General features: G+C 35.1%; 1 protein-coding gene across 6 annotated transcripts in view; it reads right to left on the bottom strand.

Moving 5' to 3' along the window:
* The window catches only part of GRM8 (glutamate metabotropic receptor 8), a 317,260-nt gene that overhangs the window by 47,551 nt on the left and 248,599 nt on the right, over positions 1-21,110 (bottom strand). For all 6 annotated transcript variants that reach the window (XM_072332477.1, XM_072332459.1, XM_072332494.1 and 3 more), the window contains exon 8: positions 7,598-7,734. In XM_072332477.1, coding sequence (XP_072188578.1) covers positions 7,598-7,734 — 137 coding nt within the window. The remainder of the gene's footprint in view (positions 1-7,597; positions 7,735-21,110) is intronic.

Here is a 21,110-nt window from a genome sequence, read left to right as displayed (position 1 = left end):
AGCCAAATTAACTATGACTAACAATACATTATTTTCAAGATTAATCTTTTCAGCATTGAAAGAGATTAGCATAACTCCATCCAGTTCAGTCTTCTCAAGACTAAACAGTCCTATGCTGTTCAACCTTTCCCTACACACATACTTTTAGAAGGTTGATTGTTCTCATTGTTTGTATCGGGACACTTTCCAGCTTTCTACTTCTGGAAGTGAAGTCACAGTTTTGCTGCTGAGGTAATAGCAATGAGGAAAAGATGGATTGTATTATCCATTCATGAATTCACTGCAGCAATATTATCTGGCAATGCACATCTCAGTTAACCATTGCAATGCCTCTGCTTTCCCTAAAAGGGGAAATTTACCAAGATACTGAAATCCTTATTGCAGTCTTCCCTTTGTGTCCCAGTCACTCCTGGCACATCTTACTGTCCTGCTCCCCACTAAATCTGATCACTGTGAAATGAAGCTACAGTCAGATAAGCCATCATGTTCCATTCCCTGTCTTAAACTGTAAGAAACACCACAGTATCACCACAAAAAGCAGTGATGAAACATTTTGGAAATGGGCTAAATGATTCACTTCTTATCTTTCACAGCTGAAATGAATATGGTTGAGGATTTATCAGGATGAAATAAATATTAGATGAGTATGCTAAAGAAATGATATTAATAATGAAATGAAGAGAAATTACAGGAAAGCAAACAGAAGAAAAAAAAATCAGACAGTAATGTACTACTAACTGTTGGTTATTCTCTTTCAACATCTCAAAAGTACTGAATGTCTTATTCATTTTCTATTTAATGAATTTTAATTTAGTAGCAGACTGCCATTATGTAACACAAATGCACAATAATTAAATATCATTTTATCTACCATTTTTTAGCTTTTAAGCATGAACATTTTGCTTCTAGGTTTAAAGGGCAGCTTAGTATTTAAATTATAATACATACACAAATTGCTGTGTGGGAGAGGAGAAAGATGGAAAGGACTGGGAAAAAAAAAAAAAAAAAAAAAAAAAAAAAAAAAAAAAAAGCTGATGGACTACGTTTCACACTGCTACCTCACAAAGCAACTCACTGAAGATTTGCCGCTGGTCGTGCTTAATCTAAATGACCACTAATGTTTGTTTATGCTAAAAGCCACACCACTGTGGAGTGCAACAGGTTCAGCTCTGAAGTTCTGTATTTGAATGCAAAGCTTTTCAAGAATACATACAAAAGGTTCTGATTTCATATTGTTATATTATTGCATACTTCCTTTGATGTGAAAGAGGAGAGCCACAAAGATGATCAAAGGGCTGGAGCATATCTCCTACAAAAAAGGACTGAGGGACCTGAACTTGTTCAGTTTGCAGACAAGATGGCTCTGGGGACCTCCTTGAAGCCTTCCAGTACCTGAAGGGAGGTTATAAGTAGGAGGGGGAACAACTTTTTACATGGTCTGATTGTGATGGAAGAAGGAAGAATTATTTTAAAACAAAAGAGAGGAAATTTAGGATAGATGTTAGAGGGCGTTGGGGCACTGGTACTGCTGCCCAGAGAAGCTGTGGATGCTCCATCCTGGGAGGCATTCAAGGCCAGGTTCAATGGGGCCCTGTGCAGCCTGAGCTGGTGAGGGAAAGCCTGTCCATGACAGGACCACTGGATGGTCTTCAAGGTTTCTTCCAACCCAAACCATTCTGTGATTTGGTAATTCTATGAAAAATATACTAATTTAAAACAAAACCGATTCATTTTATTTGTCATGAACGGTAATATCTACCTTCTACTTTCTGAAATAAATAAGAATACTCTGCAGTCTTGTTGGCTGTGACTATTTAAATAATAAATATCTCATTCTAATAATAATCCCTATAGAGTATTATCAGAGGGAAAGAAAAAAAAAGGAAAAAAAGAACCTCTATGAATCTTCCACTCAAGAAACCTATGACACTCACAGCCGAGTTTGTAATTGCAGCCCCATTTTTCATTTGAAAAACCTGACTTTTGCTCACTCTGACAATGTGGGAAAAATCCTCTCAGCAGACGTTGCTTCAATGGCAATTTGGTATCATTCTAATGGAGAACAAATGATTATCCAAGGTCAAGACATTTTCTTAGCAGCTCTTCTTTTTTTCCTTTTTTTTTTTTTTTTTTTTTTTTCTTTTAGAGTCAGTCAAGATGTCTGTTTCACTAAAAAAGTTACTACTAAGACTAAGAAAAAAAGCTTCAGAAAGAAGAAAATATGTCATTATTCTCAGGTTCTTCCAATGGCCTTGGATCTCCAGCACTTTTTTTCACCTTCTTTCAAAATCATAAAATCTTTTTTTTAATCCACGTTTCAGATGCTTCACTGGCTAGTACACAGTCTGCATTTACTGCAGCACACTGCTGACTGATCTCTCAAGTCCAGCATTTGTCATTAGTGACTACAATTTCTATACTGAACTTAGATTTGGACAGTAAAGGAGAATAAATCCTGAGTCATACTTACTGACCAGTGCTAAGACCAGGACTGGCGTTGTAAAACGTAAGCAGTAAGTACTCTTCTAAGACGCATGATAGTCTCTTTCTACTTGACTTCTAGCCCTTTATGGAGTAAAGGAAAATGGCAGTATATTTTTGAGAAAAATAGAAGAACACAAACAGTTTCACTTGTCTTAGTGACTTATTTTTAACCCAGCATCAACAATTTTCAGGCAGATAACAGGGATGGAGTGTAAGTTTAAACTTTATTGCCCTGTGGACAGAAGAATACCCCACAGGCAATATTTTTTGTCATATTTTGTTTGCAGTTAAAATCACATATAGCACTAACTGTTCCTGTTGTGCATTTCATGACGGTGTTTTTTGTTGGACACAGGGGTTATGTTCAGCAATTTTTAAAGAAATATATCGATTATATAATAGTTACCAAAGGAACTCTGGCTTCTTTAATGAAATATTGTGACCTACAGCAAAGCTTGAAATTTGTTTGCTGCAGTTTGAGAAAATACCACAAGCTTTTTGAATCATTTTCTGTTATCATGTCAGAAGAAAGGGAACTAATGCATTTTGAATCTGTTACTTCTAAAAAGAATTGACTAATGTCAGTGTTGATAGTTTCCTCCAGGATTAGATACATAATTTACAAGACTCCTAGCAAAGAAGAGAAATCAAACACTGATTTAAATCTTCCTGTGATATGGCTGCCTGAAGGGAAGCTCATTCTCGATGCGGAGTTCCCAAATTTTACTAGTTCACCAAACACTATGCTTAAGGCTGATGGTGATTATGGCTGTCTCTGATAGTTCATCACATCAGTGTAATTTTAATTTACAGATTTCTTAGTTATAAATCAAGACCATCACAGAAAAATTGCTGCCCCTGAGTCATATATCTCATCAGTGCATACACTCTATAAATCAGAGAGCTTATGTATCCTATTATTTCTAAGAGGAAGTTGAAAATCTGATATTGTAAAATTTCATTTTCTGTTCATCTGAATTCCTGTGCTTTGGTGAAGAAAAAATAAAAAATAAAAAATAAAAAATAAATGAATTTCCTCTTAATAATTGGACATTTTTATTTGAAAGTTGTAGTGCTTTAATATTCATTTTTTTCCTTAAGAACTAAGTTAACATAATTGGATCTCTACTCAAGCTTCTTAACTGCTTTAGCTAAATCTCTGATTGTGAAAGTACCAATAATTGTGCGTGCCACATCACTAAAAGATGATCAACTTAGAAAAATATACATTTGTATCCACATAATTTTTCAGATTAGGTTCTATCAACAGAGATTTTGATAGACAGAAACTATGTATAAGTAATGACAATTTTAAAGAGGAAAAAAGCCTCTCAAAAATGAACTGAAAACAACGGAGTGGGTTGCTGAGTCATAAAGGTAACTGAGAAAATTATTACGGAAACTCAGGACTGGAACTATTTCCATTTTCTGCCACAAAAATAAAAGGCCATCAGTTAACACATCTTTCTAGCCCTTATTCAATATGAACAATACAGAACACAGTTTCTAAGAGGATATTCATTATTAGGCATTCAAGTAAGTTGATTTCAAATCATAAGTGCTAGGAAAAGCAAGCTTGTTTTTAACTTTCCTCCTACTGAGATTACATGGTTGAGAGACCAAATTTGTTAAACCCACACATTTGTAGAAAATGTTTACGTGTGACCTGATATGCAAAATATTGTTGCAATATGAATAAAACATAACTTTCATTAAAACAAAAAACGTCTTTTACTTTTTAAAATAAATTCATTATAAAAAGAAGAATATTTTGGAGTGAAAACTATCAAAGTTGTCTCAAAATGAGATTTTTTTCTACTGATAAAGAAAAGAAAACGAGGAAAGCAAATAACCATAAGCCCTATCAGTTAACCTAGTATCTAAAGCAAAGATTTTTCCTAACAAAGTGATTTAAAAAAGCCAAACTTCTTGGGTCTGATTATTTACAGAACATTAGGAATATTTAAATTCAAACAACCTTAGAGAGGAAAATGACTTTAAAAGGAATACAAATTTACATTGCTAGAATCTTGTAAAATGATAATTATATAAAAGACAGCCAAGATTCTTTGATGCTATAGTTTGAGACTTCCAAATATCTGCCCTCAGAATTTTCTTACATCTGAAAAAGATTAAAATACTTTATTCAGACTCAAAAATCAAGTGAAATTTTAAATTTTAAAGATTTTAACTCTTTGCAAATTTAACTTTTTTTTTACCACACATCACAACATTATCACACATCTTTGTTTTGTAAGGATTGCAAGGGCACTAGTAGCAGTAATCATGAAGTTTCTATATCTGGAACCTATAGCTGCTTCAGACGAACTCTGAAAGGTCAGTCTGCCTAAAGGAGAGCATTAATGTTAGTGAGGGCTACAGGGAGAGATCAGTATCCCAGCTAGAAGCCTTTACATCAGCAATGAGGCCTGCTGACAAAGAACCCCTTAGGGAGCAAGACACAGCCTTTATCTAGCCAGGGTTGGCACTTTCTGCCCAAAGTGGAACACAGCATTGCAGCAGGAAACGAACAAGTCCAAAGTTTGACCACAAGGATCTGAAGAGGCAATGAAAATTCTGAGGAGCCAGAGAATAAAAGAGGAATCCTGAGGGTTGCATTCAGAACACAGACAGGACTTGCTACCAGGTGATGACACAACAGTGACCTGCAGTCAAGACTCAGCAGTGAAAATATCACTAAGTTCCCTTTGAGAAAGGAAATAAAAATACATTGAAAGGGAAAAAGGAAAATTTTGACTTGACTAATTAGGTACAAGATATCTTCCAATCTTTGTTTAATTAGTTGTTCAAAAGGCTTACTGTACTGCAAACTCAGCACTTCCATGATTTAATTTTCTGTCACAGAAAGTAAATAAATGAAAAAAAAAAAAAAAAAAAAAAAAGTTATAAGCTATATAGACCTAGAAAATAATAAGCGGCTTATGGCACGTTACCACACAATTTGAAGTACAAGCATCTGTAGCAATAGGATTAGAAGTATCTATAGAGAATATCTAGCTATCACAGAGATTCATTAAAAATCACTAATGTGTGTTTTCATCAAGAGGAAGCTCTGCAGGAGAAAGAAAGATACAGTGGGCAAAGTATTATATTTAAGAAACATCCCGTGTATGGAACAAAAAAGCTAAAAAGTTTTCTGCCATCATCATACTTCTTTGTCTTCAATAAATATAAAAGTTTTATCTGAAACCACAGAAAATATCCTCTGTGTTCCCTCAGATCCACTGGCAATCAAAGGCTCTATCTAATCTGCAAGTATGATTATTCGGAGTATTGACAATCACCCGCAAGGATTACTTGGTTTCAATATACTTATCTATTCAGACGAGACAGTAGGAATGTCACAGCAGATCACCATGTAGCATTAGAATCACTGATGTGCTAAATAAGTTCAGTGAATACAGAAACAGAGGGAAAAAACATGCATCCCCTACATTATCACTTCCTTCTTCACTGTTACTGTACCGGTATCCATATAAACTGACAGGGTGTGTTCAATCATCTATAACAATAACTAGAAATTCAGCATCTCAAACCCTGACAAACCATACGCCCAGTCTTCCCTTTTGAGGTTCTCCAAGACCAGTAAGTTCAGAAATAGGTGAAAAGACATGGAAAGAAAGATCTCATTATTGAATCTGGCTGCATAGGCAACCCACAGGAGCAATCATGGCCAGGTGAGCATGGGGTGAGAAGCTACAAGCTGAAACACCAACCGCACACTTTGACATCTCTACCACTCACAAGCTAGGTAGCTCACCTGTGAATTTGGAAACATTATGATGTCCAGTGAGTGATATCACAAAGGTTAAAAAAGGTACATTCTAATACATCCATTCTCAGTCAGAGCTACAAAGAGGCATCCTTAAATCCTTTCCTAGTACCTCTGTGGTCAGTGTGCTTTAGCATGGTGCAGTCTCAGCAGTCAGAATAGAAGCCAATCCATCGGTATGTCAGAGAACTTGCTGCAGTACACATGTATCAGGTAGAAATAATGGGATGGAAAATCTACAGATTAATGAAAAACTGAGTAGCCGTGATGGGGACAGAAAAGTGCAAACTGGAATGGAATTAAAATTGATGCAAATTCTAAGATAGTTACTACTATATAATTGCTATGTTAGTGCTAAAATGTGCAAAATGTATGTATCAGTTTTTCAGCTTTATTTCTGCTACATATAATTTCTGTTGTAGGGCTGTTTTTTCTGTTTGTTGTTGTTTGTTGTTGTTGTTTTTCCTGTTTGTTTGTTTTCTTGTTTCTTCTATTTGCTCTGAAGAATTAAATAAATGAGACCTTACCAAGTAGTTACAGATATAAAATAACAGATATGACAAAGTGGTTTAACAGCTGGGACTATAAGTTTCCTGATCCCCAAAACTTCAGCTATGGCTTAATGCTTAGCTGACACTGAAATATTATTTCATAGGCTATTCTCTGAACCCTACTGGAATGTTGATTCTTGATACAAATATGGCTCAATCCACATGAGGAGCTTAGTTACCATTAAATTTGCACAATACAGTAAAGCACAAATTAGAAACACTTTCCAAGGAAGATTAAGGGCTAACTATATATAAAAACTACAAATTCTCCCTTTATATTCAAGAAATATATATTTTTTTCAGTAGTTCATCATCCCAGTGTTTCAACCAAATCAAAAGCGGTCAGATAGTTCAAACGTCCCTTTTACAAACTACATTTCCATCCCTTTTCATTATGTCCATATTTAAAATACCCAAGCAATATGTATGTGTGAAATATTTTGTCTGACACCTTCTTTTGAACTATGAATTACTATTTCCCTGCCTAACTTCATAGTCAAACCAAGGAATATTGGATATATAATGATTGTAAAATGTAATTTAAAGCAGCAGGAAAAAGTGTAGCACAACTTTAAAAACAACAAAAAGCAAACTCATTTACATTTTTTATGTTAGTTTTTGCAAGTCTTTTGAGACTTCTCAAAAAGAGAATGGAATAATTTTTCTCTGCCTACTAATAGAAATCTTCAGTGTTTCTGAAGTGTAATGATGTAATACACAAATGGTTGCATTTTTCCAATGTCTGCATCATAGCTAAACTACCACTTACATTTAGATGAAGTTGATTGGTCCAATGACCAATTATTTTGTATTCTGTACTCTTGTTGTTGATCTGATACTGAAAAATATCGTAACGTCCAGGAGCATCTCCATTTTCATTGAAGATAACAGGTGTTCCAGCACTCCCTGAAACAAATTAGAAAGCACTTAGCATAAATACCTTTACAGTAATTTTCTAGAAAAATACACACTCTGGAAGAAAAGTACTAATTAGACACAGTCGATGACAGTGAGTAGGTTCTTCTTAGTGCAATGCTACTATTGCAATAAAAAAATCTCATATAGAAAATGCGTGATATTATTATAACAAAATCTCCCTTATATATAAGTTATACGTTTGTTATAACTTGTAATTTAACTAAAACAACACTGAAAAAAATAAATAAATCCAAACATCAGTAGTGGAAGAGTTACTTTTGACATGCAAAAGGGTACAATTTCATTTTTGGATTTGAACATAATGCAGGAGACACAAATAGCAATCTTGGAATGAACTCCTTAAAGAATTACTTCATTAAGTATGAAAACAAATGAATACATTCAATGTAAGTGCCAATGCTTATAAAAGACCCTGAGGAACAAGTGTCTAAATTTGGTCACAATTAATGTGATCCGATGGAAGCAATGACCACCTGTGTCTAAGTGTTTCATCAAAATAAACTGAGGTTAGCAGCTGTGTTTGTTGCTTTCTCTTCTATATACGACACTGACAGACTGAAAGGTCCACTGCTGAAGCTGTCAAAAGTTATAAATTGGCACTCTGTTCTTACTTCGATCAACAAAATGTTCAAAGATTGAAAACTACATGTCTACCTTGGCAACTAGGCTGGCCAAATTAGAACATGTTTTGATGAATTTCCACAAGGTTATCACATCCAAGCATCGGCACTCCTACAGAGACTTTTTGAAAGCTGCACAAAGAACGTTATATTCACCAGTCCCGCCAGTTCATACATATGGAAGAAATAAATTTATAATTGAGGTCCACTGAAAACAAAATTCAAGTATCTTAAGGTTGTTTTTCAGTAACTGGAAAATGAAATACGTGCTTACTGTGTAAAAGAACAAATGAACAAAAACACAAAACAATTGCATTTTTACATTTCTCCATATGAATAATAATAAAAGGAAAGTATCGTGTTCACAATAAAATCCTACAGTATAACCTTGTTATTGCAGTACTTAGAGGCACTAAGTCCAATGCATGAGTGGATATATATATATTTTTTTTTGCCAGGGAATGGCAAAAACAAAACAAAACAAAACAAAACAAAAACAAACAAACAAACAAAAAACATGAAAGTCTGTGTAAATATGACACAGAAGTTGGCCAGTGGAAGTGGGGGTAGCAATCTACATACCCCAGAATTTCAGCATAAATGCTTCTTGTATCTCTCATGCATAAACTGTTATGTTCTCCTGTTTTGTGTAACAGCTTTTATACAAAACTGATAACCAGTGAAATAAACAGAGCTTTCTGAGTGACAACTAGCACATTAATCACTGTGCCAATTTCACAGTTCTGCCAGCAAAACTTTGGCAGCAAAGATTAGATATGAGTAACTACGAAAGAGGAGTATCAACAGATTATGTGTCATAAATACTTAAGACCCCATTAAAATACAAGAGGCTTGGTACAGAATTTTGGAAATCTCTACATGTTTTGCTTTCAATTCCTTTGACAGAATGAACTGTGAGACAAATGGCAGTCTACAGTCTTTTATAAGCTGTGAAATTATTCTTCACTGCACAAATAGATGGTTGATCCAATAAAATTCTTTCATAAAATAAACACATACTCAGCAGTTTTACTGAGTAGCTATTGAGGTAACCTTCACACTGTTGCTGTCAAGTAGCAATAGGATTCATCTTTCTACTCAGCAGCATTTTAGCAGCACATGGAAGAGCAAGTATCTTTTACCAAGAGGTGCAAAGTGTCATTTGTTCTAAAGATCAATTAGGACTTCAGTCATATGCTCAGCAAAAAGTGAACTTAAAATCTACTGCTTTTTTATTTTTTTAGAAATATAATGTACAAAGACTACATAATATAGTACTAGCAAGACCAATCTTCTTCTTGATATAGTCATGTTTTCAATTATAGCATTTCACACTGCCCTCCTCAGCTGGCAGTGGCAAACATTCTCCTCAGTTCAGCTGTTGCTTAACTGAGTCCAACACAATCTCTCTTACAGCAGAAGTTGCAACTGCTCTTCACACACCCTTCAAGCAGATGGGTTGGAAGGTAGGAACTGGGGGAGAAACACCTCTCCCAATGTAAGCAGTTTAAGTTTGTGACCAGCTGAGTAACCTAAACATCTGTAAGTCTATGGGTTTTGATGAGATGCATCCCAAAGTTCTGAGAGAACTGATCAGTGTAGGTGCCAAAACATTCTTGATGATATTTGAAAATTCATGGCAGTCAGATGAAGTCCATTGTGACTAGAAAAAAAAGCAACATCACATCCATTTTGAAGAAAGGTAGAAAGGATTACTGAGGGAACTACCAACCTGTCAGCCTCACCTCTGTGCTGGGATGATCACAGAGTAGATCATCCTGGAAGCTATAGTGAAGCAGATAGAAGAAAGGAAGATGATCCAAGACAACCAGCAGCAACCTTCACCAAGCACAAGTACTGACTGACCAAACTTGTGGCTTTCTATTATGGTGTAGCTGCACCAATGAACAAGGGAAGAGTCACTGATGTCATCTATCCGGACTTAAGAGAGGTCTTTGACTCAGTCCCCCAGAACTTCCATCTTTTTAAATTGGGAAGATATGGATTTGATGGGTGGACTGTTTAATAAACAAGAAAGATCATACCCGGAGAATAGTGATTAATGGCTCAATGTGATCAATGGCTCAATGTCCAGATGGAGATCAGAGACAAATGGTGTCCTTCAGGGATCAGTATTGAGACTGATGCTCTTTATGATCTTTATTAGTGACACTGACAGTGGGATCAAGTGAACCCTCAGCAAGTTTGAAGATGACAACAAGCTGTGTGGTGCAGCTGACACACACAAGGGATGGGATGCAATGCAGAGAGATCAAGACGGGTTGAAATAGTAGACTCAGGAGAACCTCAGGACGTTTTAGCAAGATTTTACCAGAAGCTTTGAAAATCTAAGCAGAGAATGGAACTAGAGTTATTTATGTTCTCGAAACAAATTATCAACAAATTATCAGTGTTCTTAAAAGAATGTTAATCTCCTCTTATATTATATTATATAATCTCATATTATATTATATTATGGATGATTTAGATGAATCACATCTAAGAAGGCTAGTCAAAAAACAAAAAGGAAACATTTTACCTAAGAAAATATACTTTGATTGGATAACCCATTAAATATATGCTTTTCCAAATTAAAGTGAATGTATCTGTGGAAAAGCTGCCTAATATTGTATAGAAACAAGATGATAAACCCATATGGGGAAACACTAAAGCTGACTGTAACTAGTCATGTCAGTGGAAACACATTCAGATTTAGGCACTTTAAGAAACCTCACTAAGTTGTACAAGCAGCCCCTTTTATGACAAGCTGACATGAAAAATTAAGCACTCATATCCTCTACTATATGTGCTTGTATACTGGCATGTGTGCTTGTGCAGTATTATTGCCATTACAGGGAACTGCATTTTAGTATTACTTCAAGAGTGAATATTGTTCCATTTAATGGATGTTGAGAGCTGGCTGCTAAATCAAAACACAACACATTTCAGTCAGAAAGTAATATAGAAAACTATTCCCTACCTGAAGGAATCAGCCCAGGTTATATAAACTCCAGCATATACAAAAAAGACTTTGGGAAACCTCACTGAATAGTTCTTAGAAAGAATATTTACTTTAGAGACTAGACACAGATTTCCTCATTCATGAACCAAATTTACTGGGTACCCTCATCTGAAAAATGTTATTTTTGCTTATGAAAAAATGCCCCAGCAATGTTTATCGCGGCTGTCTCAGAGAATAAAGGGCAACCTACGCTTTTTTTAAATAATTTCACTAATTTCATAATCATTTTTTTATCTTGACAGCAATCAACTAACAAGGCAGTCAAAGAGCAGTGAGGGAAATGTACTTTTTCACATTTTATTCTGTGTAGTAATGCTGTGATTCTGTTGTGATGTATCATTTTAACCCATGATTGACTAAAACATGAGAACATACAAAATTTCAAGAATACATGACAAGTTCGGCTAACTACTGAAAAATATGGATGAAGCTTCATCTTTCCTTATAGCCACCTCTTCCATTTTATTTTGTATAAGCTTTGCTACTAACTTATTATGATATTCATTTCTCATGCTTAACTTCACTGGGTGATTCCAAACTGCATTTAGATTATTATTATAATTATTGTAAATGTTTATCTGTACATTGATAAAAGGAAAAAAAAATAAAATTTTATAACAGAGTACAGTGAAGCACTGTTCAAACAGAATTCAGTCTTGTTTTGAAATCATACTCATTTTTATTTAAGAAGGTACAACAAAAGAGGAAAATGAACTTATTTAACATACTCAGATTATGAAGGAAAGTCAAGCAGTTGAGTCCTGTGGTTAGCATAGGTTTAAAGTGCTCATTTCACTTTATAGAAACTACAAAGGATGCTCCAAAAATAACACCTCATATTTATTATGATGGCCTAAGACATCATAGGCAGACAGTGGTGGTGTGGCAGTAGAGGCTGAATCTTCCCACCAATATCTTGTTAAATGTGGTGGCTGTGCAACAGATGGCAGCAGAGTGGTGGTCTGACAGATGGCATCTAACATGAAAGTACGTACGAAGCAAAGGTGTGACACTGATTTCCACTATGTGGAAAAAAATGACACCCACTGACATTTATTGATGCTTCCTTAACATATATTGAGAGCAAACCATGGATGCCTCACTGTTGTGAGGCAGTGAGTAGTTCCAAACTGGTTACAGCATCCTAAAAGCAGAGCTGATGCTATCTATGTGCAGTGCTGTGGTTTAAGACAAAGAAAAGACAGACAAAGAAACACTGGGTTGTATATCTGAACAACTCTTAGTTGTGAAGAAGTCATTTGCCTACTACCCAATATCATTTTAATACTCATGTAAGTATATATGATGAGGTCACCTAAAAGCTTCTCTTTCTTTTATACACTGCATATCAGGTCCCCCCGGTATTTGATAGACTGAATAACTAATAAATAGATACTGATTAAAAATCATTCCATAATCAAACAAATCAAATATTTTTATTTAAAATCTATATTTGGATGCATTGTCTAATAGTTCTGCTATCATTCAATTCAAGATAATCCATATCCACAGCGTAAAAGAATGTTTCAATTTAATAGGTTTGAAGACACACTTACTGTAGATATTAAGTTGTAATGTGATTCTGAGGGAAATTCTTCCTCCTCCTTTCTGTTCTACAGTCAGCAGCATAAAACAATGATGGGTGTTCAACTAGGACTTAAACTAAGCATTACCAAAGTACTGTGATATCAGTAGCTTAAGAGCCTTTCAAAACATAGCTTAAACTATCCAAATTTGTTCAATAGAAAACTAAAAAACAAACAAACAAACAAAACCACATGAACTTATTAATTCAGAATCAACGATTGGATCCTTCTGAATTTTTATTGCCTTACACTGACAGGAAGACTGTTTTTGATAAACAACTGTTTTATGACAAGCCCTCTGTACACTGAACTTGAAAATTCACCTTTTTCTGAAGAAATAATTAAACATGAACCTTGATGTTCTTAAGATGCTGGTCAGCAACTCCCTGCTGTGCCTGCTTTATCAAGTTTCTTTTCATGTGGACCTAAAAACTCCTCTTTTCTAATGCAAGTTGTGATCTTAGTTCCTTGTAGGATTATCAAACTATCTTGCCCAGGTGAGCTCCACTGAAGTTTCTCTCTGTATACCTCGGTTAGTGAAATGACAGTAAAATAAATATAAGGTAGTAGCTGACTACAGATGAAAATGATTAATTTGCAGTGGAACCTAAAATAAGAAAAGTAGCGAGCTTTTAAAGACTTTTTAATTATTATTATTATTATTTTTTTTTATTTATTTTTTTTTTTTTTTTTGCTTTTTAAGAAAGAAGAATAAAACCTGTTAAATAAACATCTTTGGATTTCCCTTACACTCACACATTACACACACACAAATAAATAAATAAATAAATACTTCATTAAAAAGTTAGGTATCATGGGGCTCTGCTACTTCAGTGACAGAAGTGTAGAACGATAAGCCCCAGAAATGCTCACTACAGAATATTCCAATACCAACAGAGCTGATTACATTACAAAGCTTACTATGGTATTCTACCAGATTTCAGTAGTTTGATATTAATTTCATTTTCCAAAATGAAATGAAAATTGCTTAAGCTAAATCTTCATCCTTTGAACTGCTCCATACAGGCTGCTTTATCTTTTATGAAACCCACTGCAGTCAGCAGGGATTCAAGGCTATGTTTAGGTGAATAGAAGTAAAAGAAGTTTATTATATCTGTTAATTGTTGTGTGTCAAAAACTTCAGAATGCACCATCTGTTAGAATTTGGCATTACTGGAAGACTCTTCAAATTTATAGGATCAACTCTTATTTCATTAATTTATATAATTAGTTTTAAGCGCTAACTGTTGGAGGAACTTTTTCTAATTAGCATTTCATTTTAATTAGCTGCTAAAAAGAAAAAGTGCTGCAGAGATGTACATAACTTGAATTGTTCTCACTAAAGTAGAAGTAGAAGAGGTAACCATTTGAATTTTCAGTACTTATAATTCTCAGAGAACAAGAATTTATCTGTAAAAGTGCAAAGGAATTTGTCACTGATAAGTACCTCATTTAGACAAATGAAATAGAAGGTTGAAATGGAATGAATGGAATGAGTAAACATGGACTGTTAAAATATTTAATACTTGAAAATAAAAAGCACAAAGAATTATAAGCAATTAAGTAGAAGTAATAAGAGGTAATTTGTGAGAGTGATACTGGTAGATACACTATATTAGGCTATGTAAGGTTGGTGATAAATGAAACCATTATATGCTCAATCTTCATACAGCAGACATTTTCAAATTAAGAACAATGTTGTGACTGAAGAAAGAAAAAGATTATTCTCTTACACATATTCAAAATCTGAAAGGATGCTTCTTTATGCTTGCTCTAAAATATCACAGTTCATGATTAAGGCAATAAAATATGATTGCATACAGTTGTCATAAACTTACTGCTGTTTTAAATATCCTTAGATACTGGAGACATCCACACAGATATGCAGAATATGCTTATGACAGAGATTCTGTGCCTTGCTGAGGCAGCAGCTGGAGGCCAGATGGATACCCTAGGGTTATCTGAAACAGCATTCAATGCCCATGTTAAGCAATTTATCTTACTTACCAGAGGGCAGATTCTGGCTGTTCACATATGAAAGCACAAAACAGAAACCAAAGGGAAACACAGTATGCAGAAAATGCATAATATACATACTTAGGGCATGTATGGTATAAATTATGGTAGTACCCACTGGAAGGCTTAGAAAAAGCAAATAATCTAGTATTAAAATAATATGATGTAAATAAATTCCATGCCAGGTACTAAAGCTTTGTATTATTTTTTATGCTGATGGACAAGAATTTTGAGCACAACTCTGCAGAGATGAGAATAATTTGGGTCAATAAATAAATAAATTGATGCCTTGGTCTCAGTTAATGATTAGAAAGGTGTACTTCTGCAAAAGGAAGAGTTTACTCCACCCATGCCTAAGAATGTTGGTCAGGGTGAGTACCATGAGCACATGGTGTTTAAAATATCAAGCAAAAAGCAGTACATTTTTCCTCTCAGAATTCAACTCAGTATTAGAACTTCATACCACAAAAAGGCCAGAGATACGATGTGCCAGAAAGTTTACCCAGAAATGATGAAAATTTGAGGAAGAAAATGGAATGATTGCAGCCAGAATTGTAGGTTTATTAAAGAGATTTGTCTATAATTCCTTTCTCTGTCTATTGGTAGTTATTAAATGCGGTGATCTAGATTCAATTCCAGTTCATGCAGCCCTTCAGGCAATAACTGCAACAAGAATATATTTGTAAAAAATTCTTCACATTTTCTTTGCTTCTCTCCCCGACTATCTGCTACTGGCCACTCTCAGAAAGCACTTTACACTGATGAAATACTGTGTATATTCTCTATAAATATTCGAATGAGAATATAAAATAGCATAACTCTCGTGTCACTTCTTACACCTTGAGTCTAATTGCAGACCATACGTATATACAGAACACAACAGAAGCATAGATCTAAATTTACATGAATTTCTCTGAAAGAAATTCTTCCTATTCATTTCCACAGAAACTGCAATAGATACAAAGAGCACAATAACACTATATGGCAGAGGAAATTCTACAAAACACTATTTTTAACACAGTCACCAGCATTATCCAATGATGAACAAGAGCCTGAATGTCACGCTTGTATAAATCTGCATGGCTGTCTGGAACATGCCTTGTCTTTCATGTCACTGTTGTCATTATAGAAACACACCATCCCACCATTTCACTGTGTCACAACCACAATTTGCTGTTTGTTTGTATGATATTACAGACTGGATGCTATCTAAAGCTCTTGGGTAAGAAACATTCATTTTAATGTCATTAAGCATATGCTTATATTTAAAATAATTTTTTTTAAAATATAATTTGAAATAACAGTAATAGCCTCCTGCAATCCTCCTGAAGAGTCTGAGGTTAGGTTTTCTACAAGAAAAAAAGAAAATAAGACCGCTCTCTATCTTACACATACACTGGGATGTAAGTGGGAGTGAAAGTGAGAGGAATCTTTATGACAAACATAGCTGCAATTATTTGGCTTTGATATTGCAAAGATGAATACATTTTGAGTGAACATGCATTTCCCTGCATGAGCACCATTACTCCCAGTCCCCAGCAACATAGTCACGCAATAGATGTTTACTTTAAAAAGATCTTCACATCATTTATTTTCATTTTCATGATTTTAGAGGCAAAGCAAACTACAAACAAACAAACAAACAAACAAACAAACAAACAAAAATTCCTATTTCAAGCATATGTAGCTATACAGTATTAGAGGAAGATATCAGAAGAGACTGAGGATATCAGGAGTGTTCATGAACTTTCTCATTAGCAGTTTTTGTCGCCTAAAACTGTAATTAATATGTTGCTAAGAAGCATGAAACAACTCCCTCCTGACCATAAATCTGTCCAGCAGTTTCACTCAGAGTAAAAAATGCAAGAAGTCTACGTTTTCAGGAGCACCCTGCCAGCACCCTGTCTGTATCTTCATAAGATACTGAGGATTCTCTTATTTCTACCTTTTCCTGTTTTCTACTATGTGTTTTTTCATCTCTATGTAGATTTTCTGCATTATTCAGGGGAGGGAGGCACAGCATTTGAGCACTTTATTTTTGAGAACTAATCTCTACTAATTTCAGAACCTCTGTTACCACATATGTAGTGCTTCCATAACACCATGTTCACACGGGCCTATCTAGCACACTACGCTATATGAAAAAAAAAAAAAAACAACCAAAAAACAAAAAACAAAAACAAACAACCCAAAACATTGCCTAATGGATTACTGTTAATAAATCATTCTACAGTAGTGGCCCTGCTGCAAAAAGTTGCAAGTATAAATATTCATTTCTCTCATTATCCTAAAATTTCAAAGAGTTCTGATTATGACTTTGTGTGAAAATCTGGCTTCATAAAGCTCCTCCTCTTCATTTAGTTAATATGCTCATTTACTCAGGAGTGAGCACCTCTGCTCAGTTGTACTGTATAGGTGGTTCTGAAATTAATGCCTCCTATTTATGTCCATGGAAACTACAACAGACACAAAGAGCAGCACAACACCTTAATAGAGGAAAATCTCACCTACAAAATACTATTTTTTTCAGTGCAGTCACACAGAATCATAGAATCACAGAATTTTCAGGTTGGAAAAGACCTAGAAGATCATCTAGTCCAACCATTACCAATACTTCCCAACTAAACCATATTCCTCAACGCAACATCCAAACGTTTCTTGAACACTCCCATGGTCGGTGACTCTACTACCTCCCTGGGCAGTGCATTCCAATGCCTGACTACCCTTTCCGAGAAGAAATACTTCCTAATGTCCAGCCTGAACCTCCCCTGTCGCAGCTTGAAACCATTCCCTCTAGTTCTATCACTGTCTACACGAGAGAAGAGGCCAACCCCCAGCTCACCACAACCTCCCTTCAGGAAGTTATAGAGAGCTATAAGGTCTCCCCTGAGCCTCCTCTTCTCCAGGCTGAACAATCCCAGTTCCCTCAGCCGCTCCTCATAAGGCCTGTGCTCCAGACCCATCACCAGCTTCGTAGCCCTCCTCTGAACATGTTCCAGGGCCTCAATGTCTTTCTTGCAGTGAGGGGCCCAAAACTGAACACAGTACTCAAGGTGCGGCCGCACCAATGCCGAGTACAGGGGGACAATTACCTCCCTGTTCCTGCTAGTAACACTGTTTTTGATGCAGTCACCTCTATAAGCTCTGCATTTTTACCATCAATGGACACTGCATGCCATACTCCAAAATATCTACATCAGCAGAGGTCATCCACTATTTTACATCTGCTATGATGGTGTTGCTAAGAAAATATTGCCCATGCAGTCCATCTTTTATCTGCCCAAACAGATGGAAGACAGAACATGCTAAATCCTAACTATATGTTGGGTGTGGCAGGACAGTCCAGCCAAGATTGCCAATGTACTCCATGGTCTTCAAAAAGTTATGGGGCCTGGAACTATGTCTTACAAGCCACCTACATTTCCAGTTGCTGTTTCACAGAATTTTGGAGACTGATGGGAGGCAAATAAAAATTGCTTTGCCATACATAGGCAGCATCCTTGTCAGGAAAGGTAACTCCATCTTCAAACCAATTGTTAAAATGGCATCAAATTGGGAAAGAGAATGCCAGCTACTGTCATAATCTCAAGTACAGGAATATCTTTCCTAATAATAGTATAGATTTTATTTGTGATTCTGGTTTTCTGTCTCCATGCTCTTCTTTGGAAGACTCCACCTGACGCAGACAACAGTCACTTCGTTAGGTAACTTAAATTATGACAATCTCAGTTCTCAGATACATAAGCTTGACTTATCATATTAATACTAGTTGTTTCTTGTCTAAGACTTCATTCTTTTTTTCTAAAATTACATATTGCAAGAATGAAAATTAACAAAAATCAAGCAAAAAAGAAAAAGGTCATATAATAGCGGTTGAAATAATGGATTAAAAAGGAAATGTAGCAGCTATGTAACTTTCAATAAGTTGTAGCTGACTACTAACTTTAAAATGAAATGAAATGAAAAATCCAGAAATCATGAAGCTATTAATTATGGTGAAGTTCTGAAAGCGTATAGTTAAATTCAGATTTCTCAAACAAGACATATCTGCATCCTCAACCCTGTCCCATTAGGATTGTTCTTAGTTTGCAGCCATTAATATGTTAACACTTTTAGCAGACATCTGCAATATAAATGTCACTTTCATCTGTGTTTAACCCAAGTCCAATTAATATTTTCTTTCACATGCCACTTAGTATGAACAACATACCATCAGTGAACCATGAAACTACTTCATCTTGTTGAACAAAATCATATTTGACATATTAAGTTACTTCTTGCTTCCCATGTGCAGTAAGTTTTGTGATAATTAAGCAGGGTAAGAAAATATAATGATCTAGTATTGATTGTGAAGTATTTCCAGAGACCACAGAAGGTTCTCTCTCCAATGCTTCAGGGCTTAAACTCTGGTATTTAGTGTGGACACTGCTCTGAAGAGGAACTGTCAAACATCCACAAACCATTATTTAGATTTCTTTTGTATACTCTGCATCAAAGACAAACTAACCCACATGATCAGCACACATACACGCACACAGAGCAGGTCACACTTCAATTATCAGAAAAAAATTGAAGAGAGGTATCAAGTAGTGATGTTGTTGTCTGAATCACAGCTTTGTATTTTCTGAAGTATCCAAGGTGATGTTATTTCAGTCTCATGACCTTGTCACAGCTTATTGTTTGATGTAACTAGAATTCAAAACTGTCTAATTTAATTCATAACAACTCCTATGTTATTCATTAAGGCATTATGCCAAAAAGGGGAAGAATCTACAGAGCAGTTACTGAGTAGTTTGAGATGTTATAGCAAGGAAAAAAATGCTTGATATTTCTGAGTCCTTCAAACTCTGCATAGCAGCATTAATTAATGTATTCAGTGCAAAAGATAACAAAGCATTTCTTTTCTTTTTGTTTGTTGGTTTGTTTGTTCATAATTATAGTGACCACTAGTAAGTAACTTGTACATAGTGAAAATCTACTCTGTTGCCATGGTTTTTTCAGGTAATTATACAGTTGTTAATTTTCAAAGACACTATACAACAAAAATGCAATATCTACAAAACATTTAAGAAGTCATTTTAACTTACAGTGCTTTCTGAGGACTTTATATGTCACAGCCTTTCTCAGTAAGTGACTTAAATTTGAAGTCATTTAATGCATATTTAATGTGTATATGCACTTTAACACTTCCCACGTTTTAGACTCTACTTTAGAGATCACAGTGGATGTTTTAGGATGCCAAGAGCGTTTTTAAATACTTTTAAGAAGCTTTTATAGCACAGTCTACACCAATGTCGAGCCGTATATATTTTGGGGTGCTATGAAAAAGTGTATCTGAACTTTTTTTACTGGCTCTTTTGCTAAGGATAAAAGGAGATTATTCATCCATTTACATAAAGCACATTACAAACTATTAAGATATCTAGAGGAGCAACTTCTACTGAATACAAATAAAAAGGTGGTTTGGGGTTGTGAGTTTTTTTGCTTGTTTGTTTGTTGTGGTTTTGTTTTGTTTTGTTTTTGTTCTTTTTTTAACAGCATAACAAATATATATGAGAGTAATGATATATTCTTGAAAAGGCTAATGACAATGAGTGCACTTCATTCACACATTTTTGCAGATACAGTTCTACACTGACATTAGTGAATAACAAAGGACATGTTGTTAATGCAATAAAGCTTAAAACCATAAATTCAGAAAACTGATCTACCTCAACCTGGTCTACTATTATGAAAAAATGGAAATAGATAATATTTTTTCTCCTTTTGCTTCTGTGAGGGTTTTGCTTTTTTTAATGTTTATTCAACAGTTCCTTATTCTACCCACAAGCTTTTCTTTTTTCATCCTTTTTTCTCCCCAAATCTTTCTAAAGAAGAGGAGAGAGAAGAGAGGTGTATTGGTGCATAGCTGCTGAAGCCACAAGGAGGACTTTGAATAGCTGTGCCCACTGCTAGTTCTGTAAAATACATACAGCACAGCTCTAAGGAAAATATTTAATCATACAGCAAGACCTCTGTCTATGGTTTTTAGTAGGATCATAGTTATTCCCAAACTGAGTGAACAGAAAGTGTTGCCTGGTGCCACTATGGAAAGGTATT

Source organism: Excalfactoria chinensis, chromosome 1 (assembly GCF_039878825.1).
Source record: "Excalfactoria chinensis isolate bCotChi1 chromosome 1, bCotChi1.hap2, whole genome shotgun sequence".
In the NCBI taxonomy this organism is placed as follows: domain Eukaryota; kingdom Metazoa; phylum Chordata; class Aves; order Galliformes; family Phasianidae; genus Excalfactoria; species Excalfactoria chinensis.
Note: the sequence above shows the minus strand (reverse complement) of the source record. Positions and strands in the feature narration are given on the sequence as shown.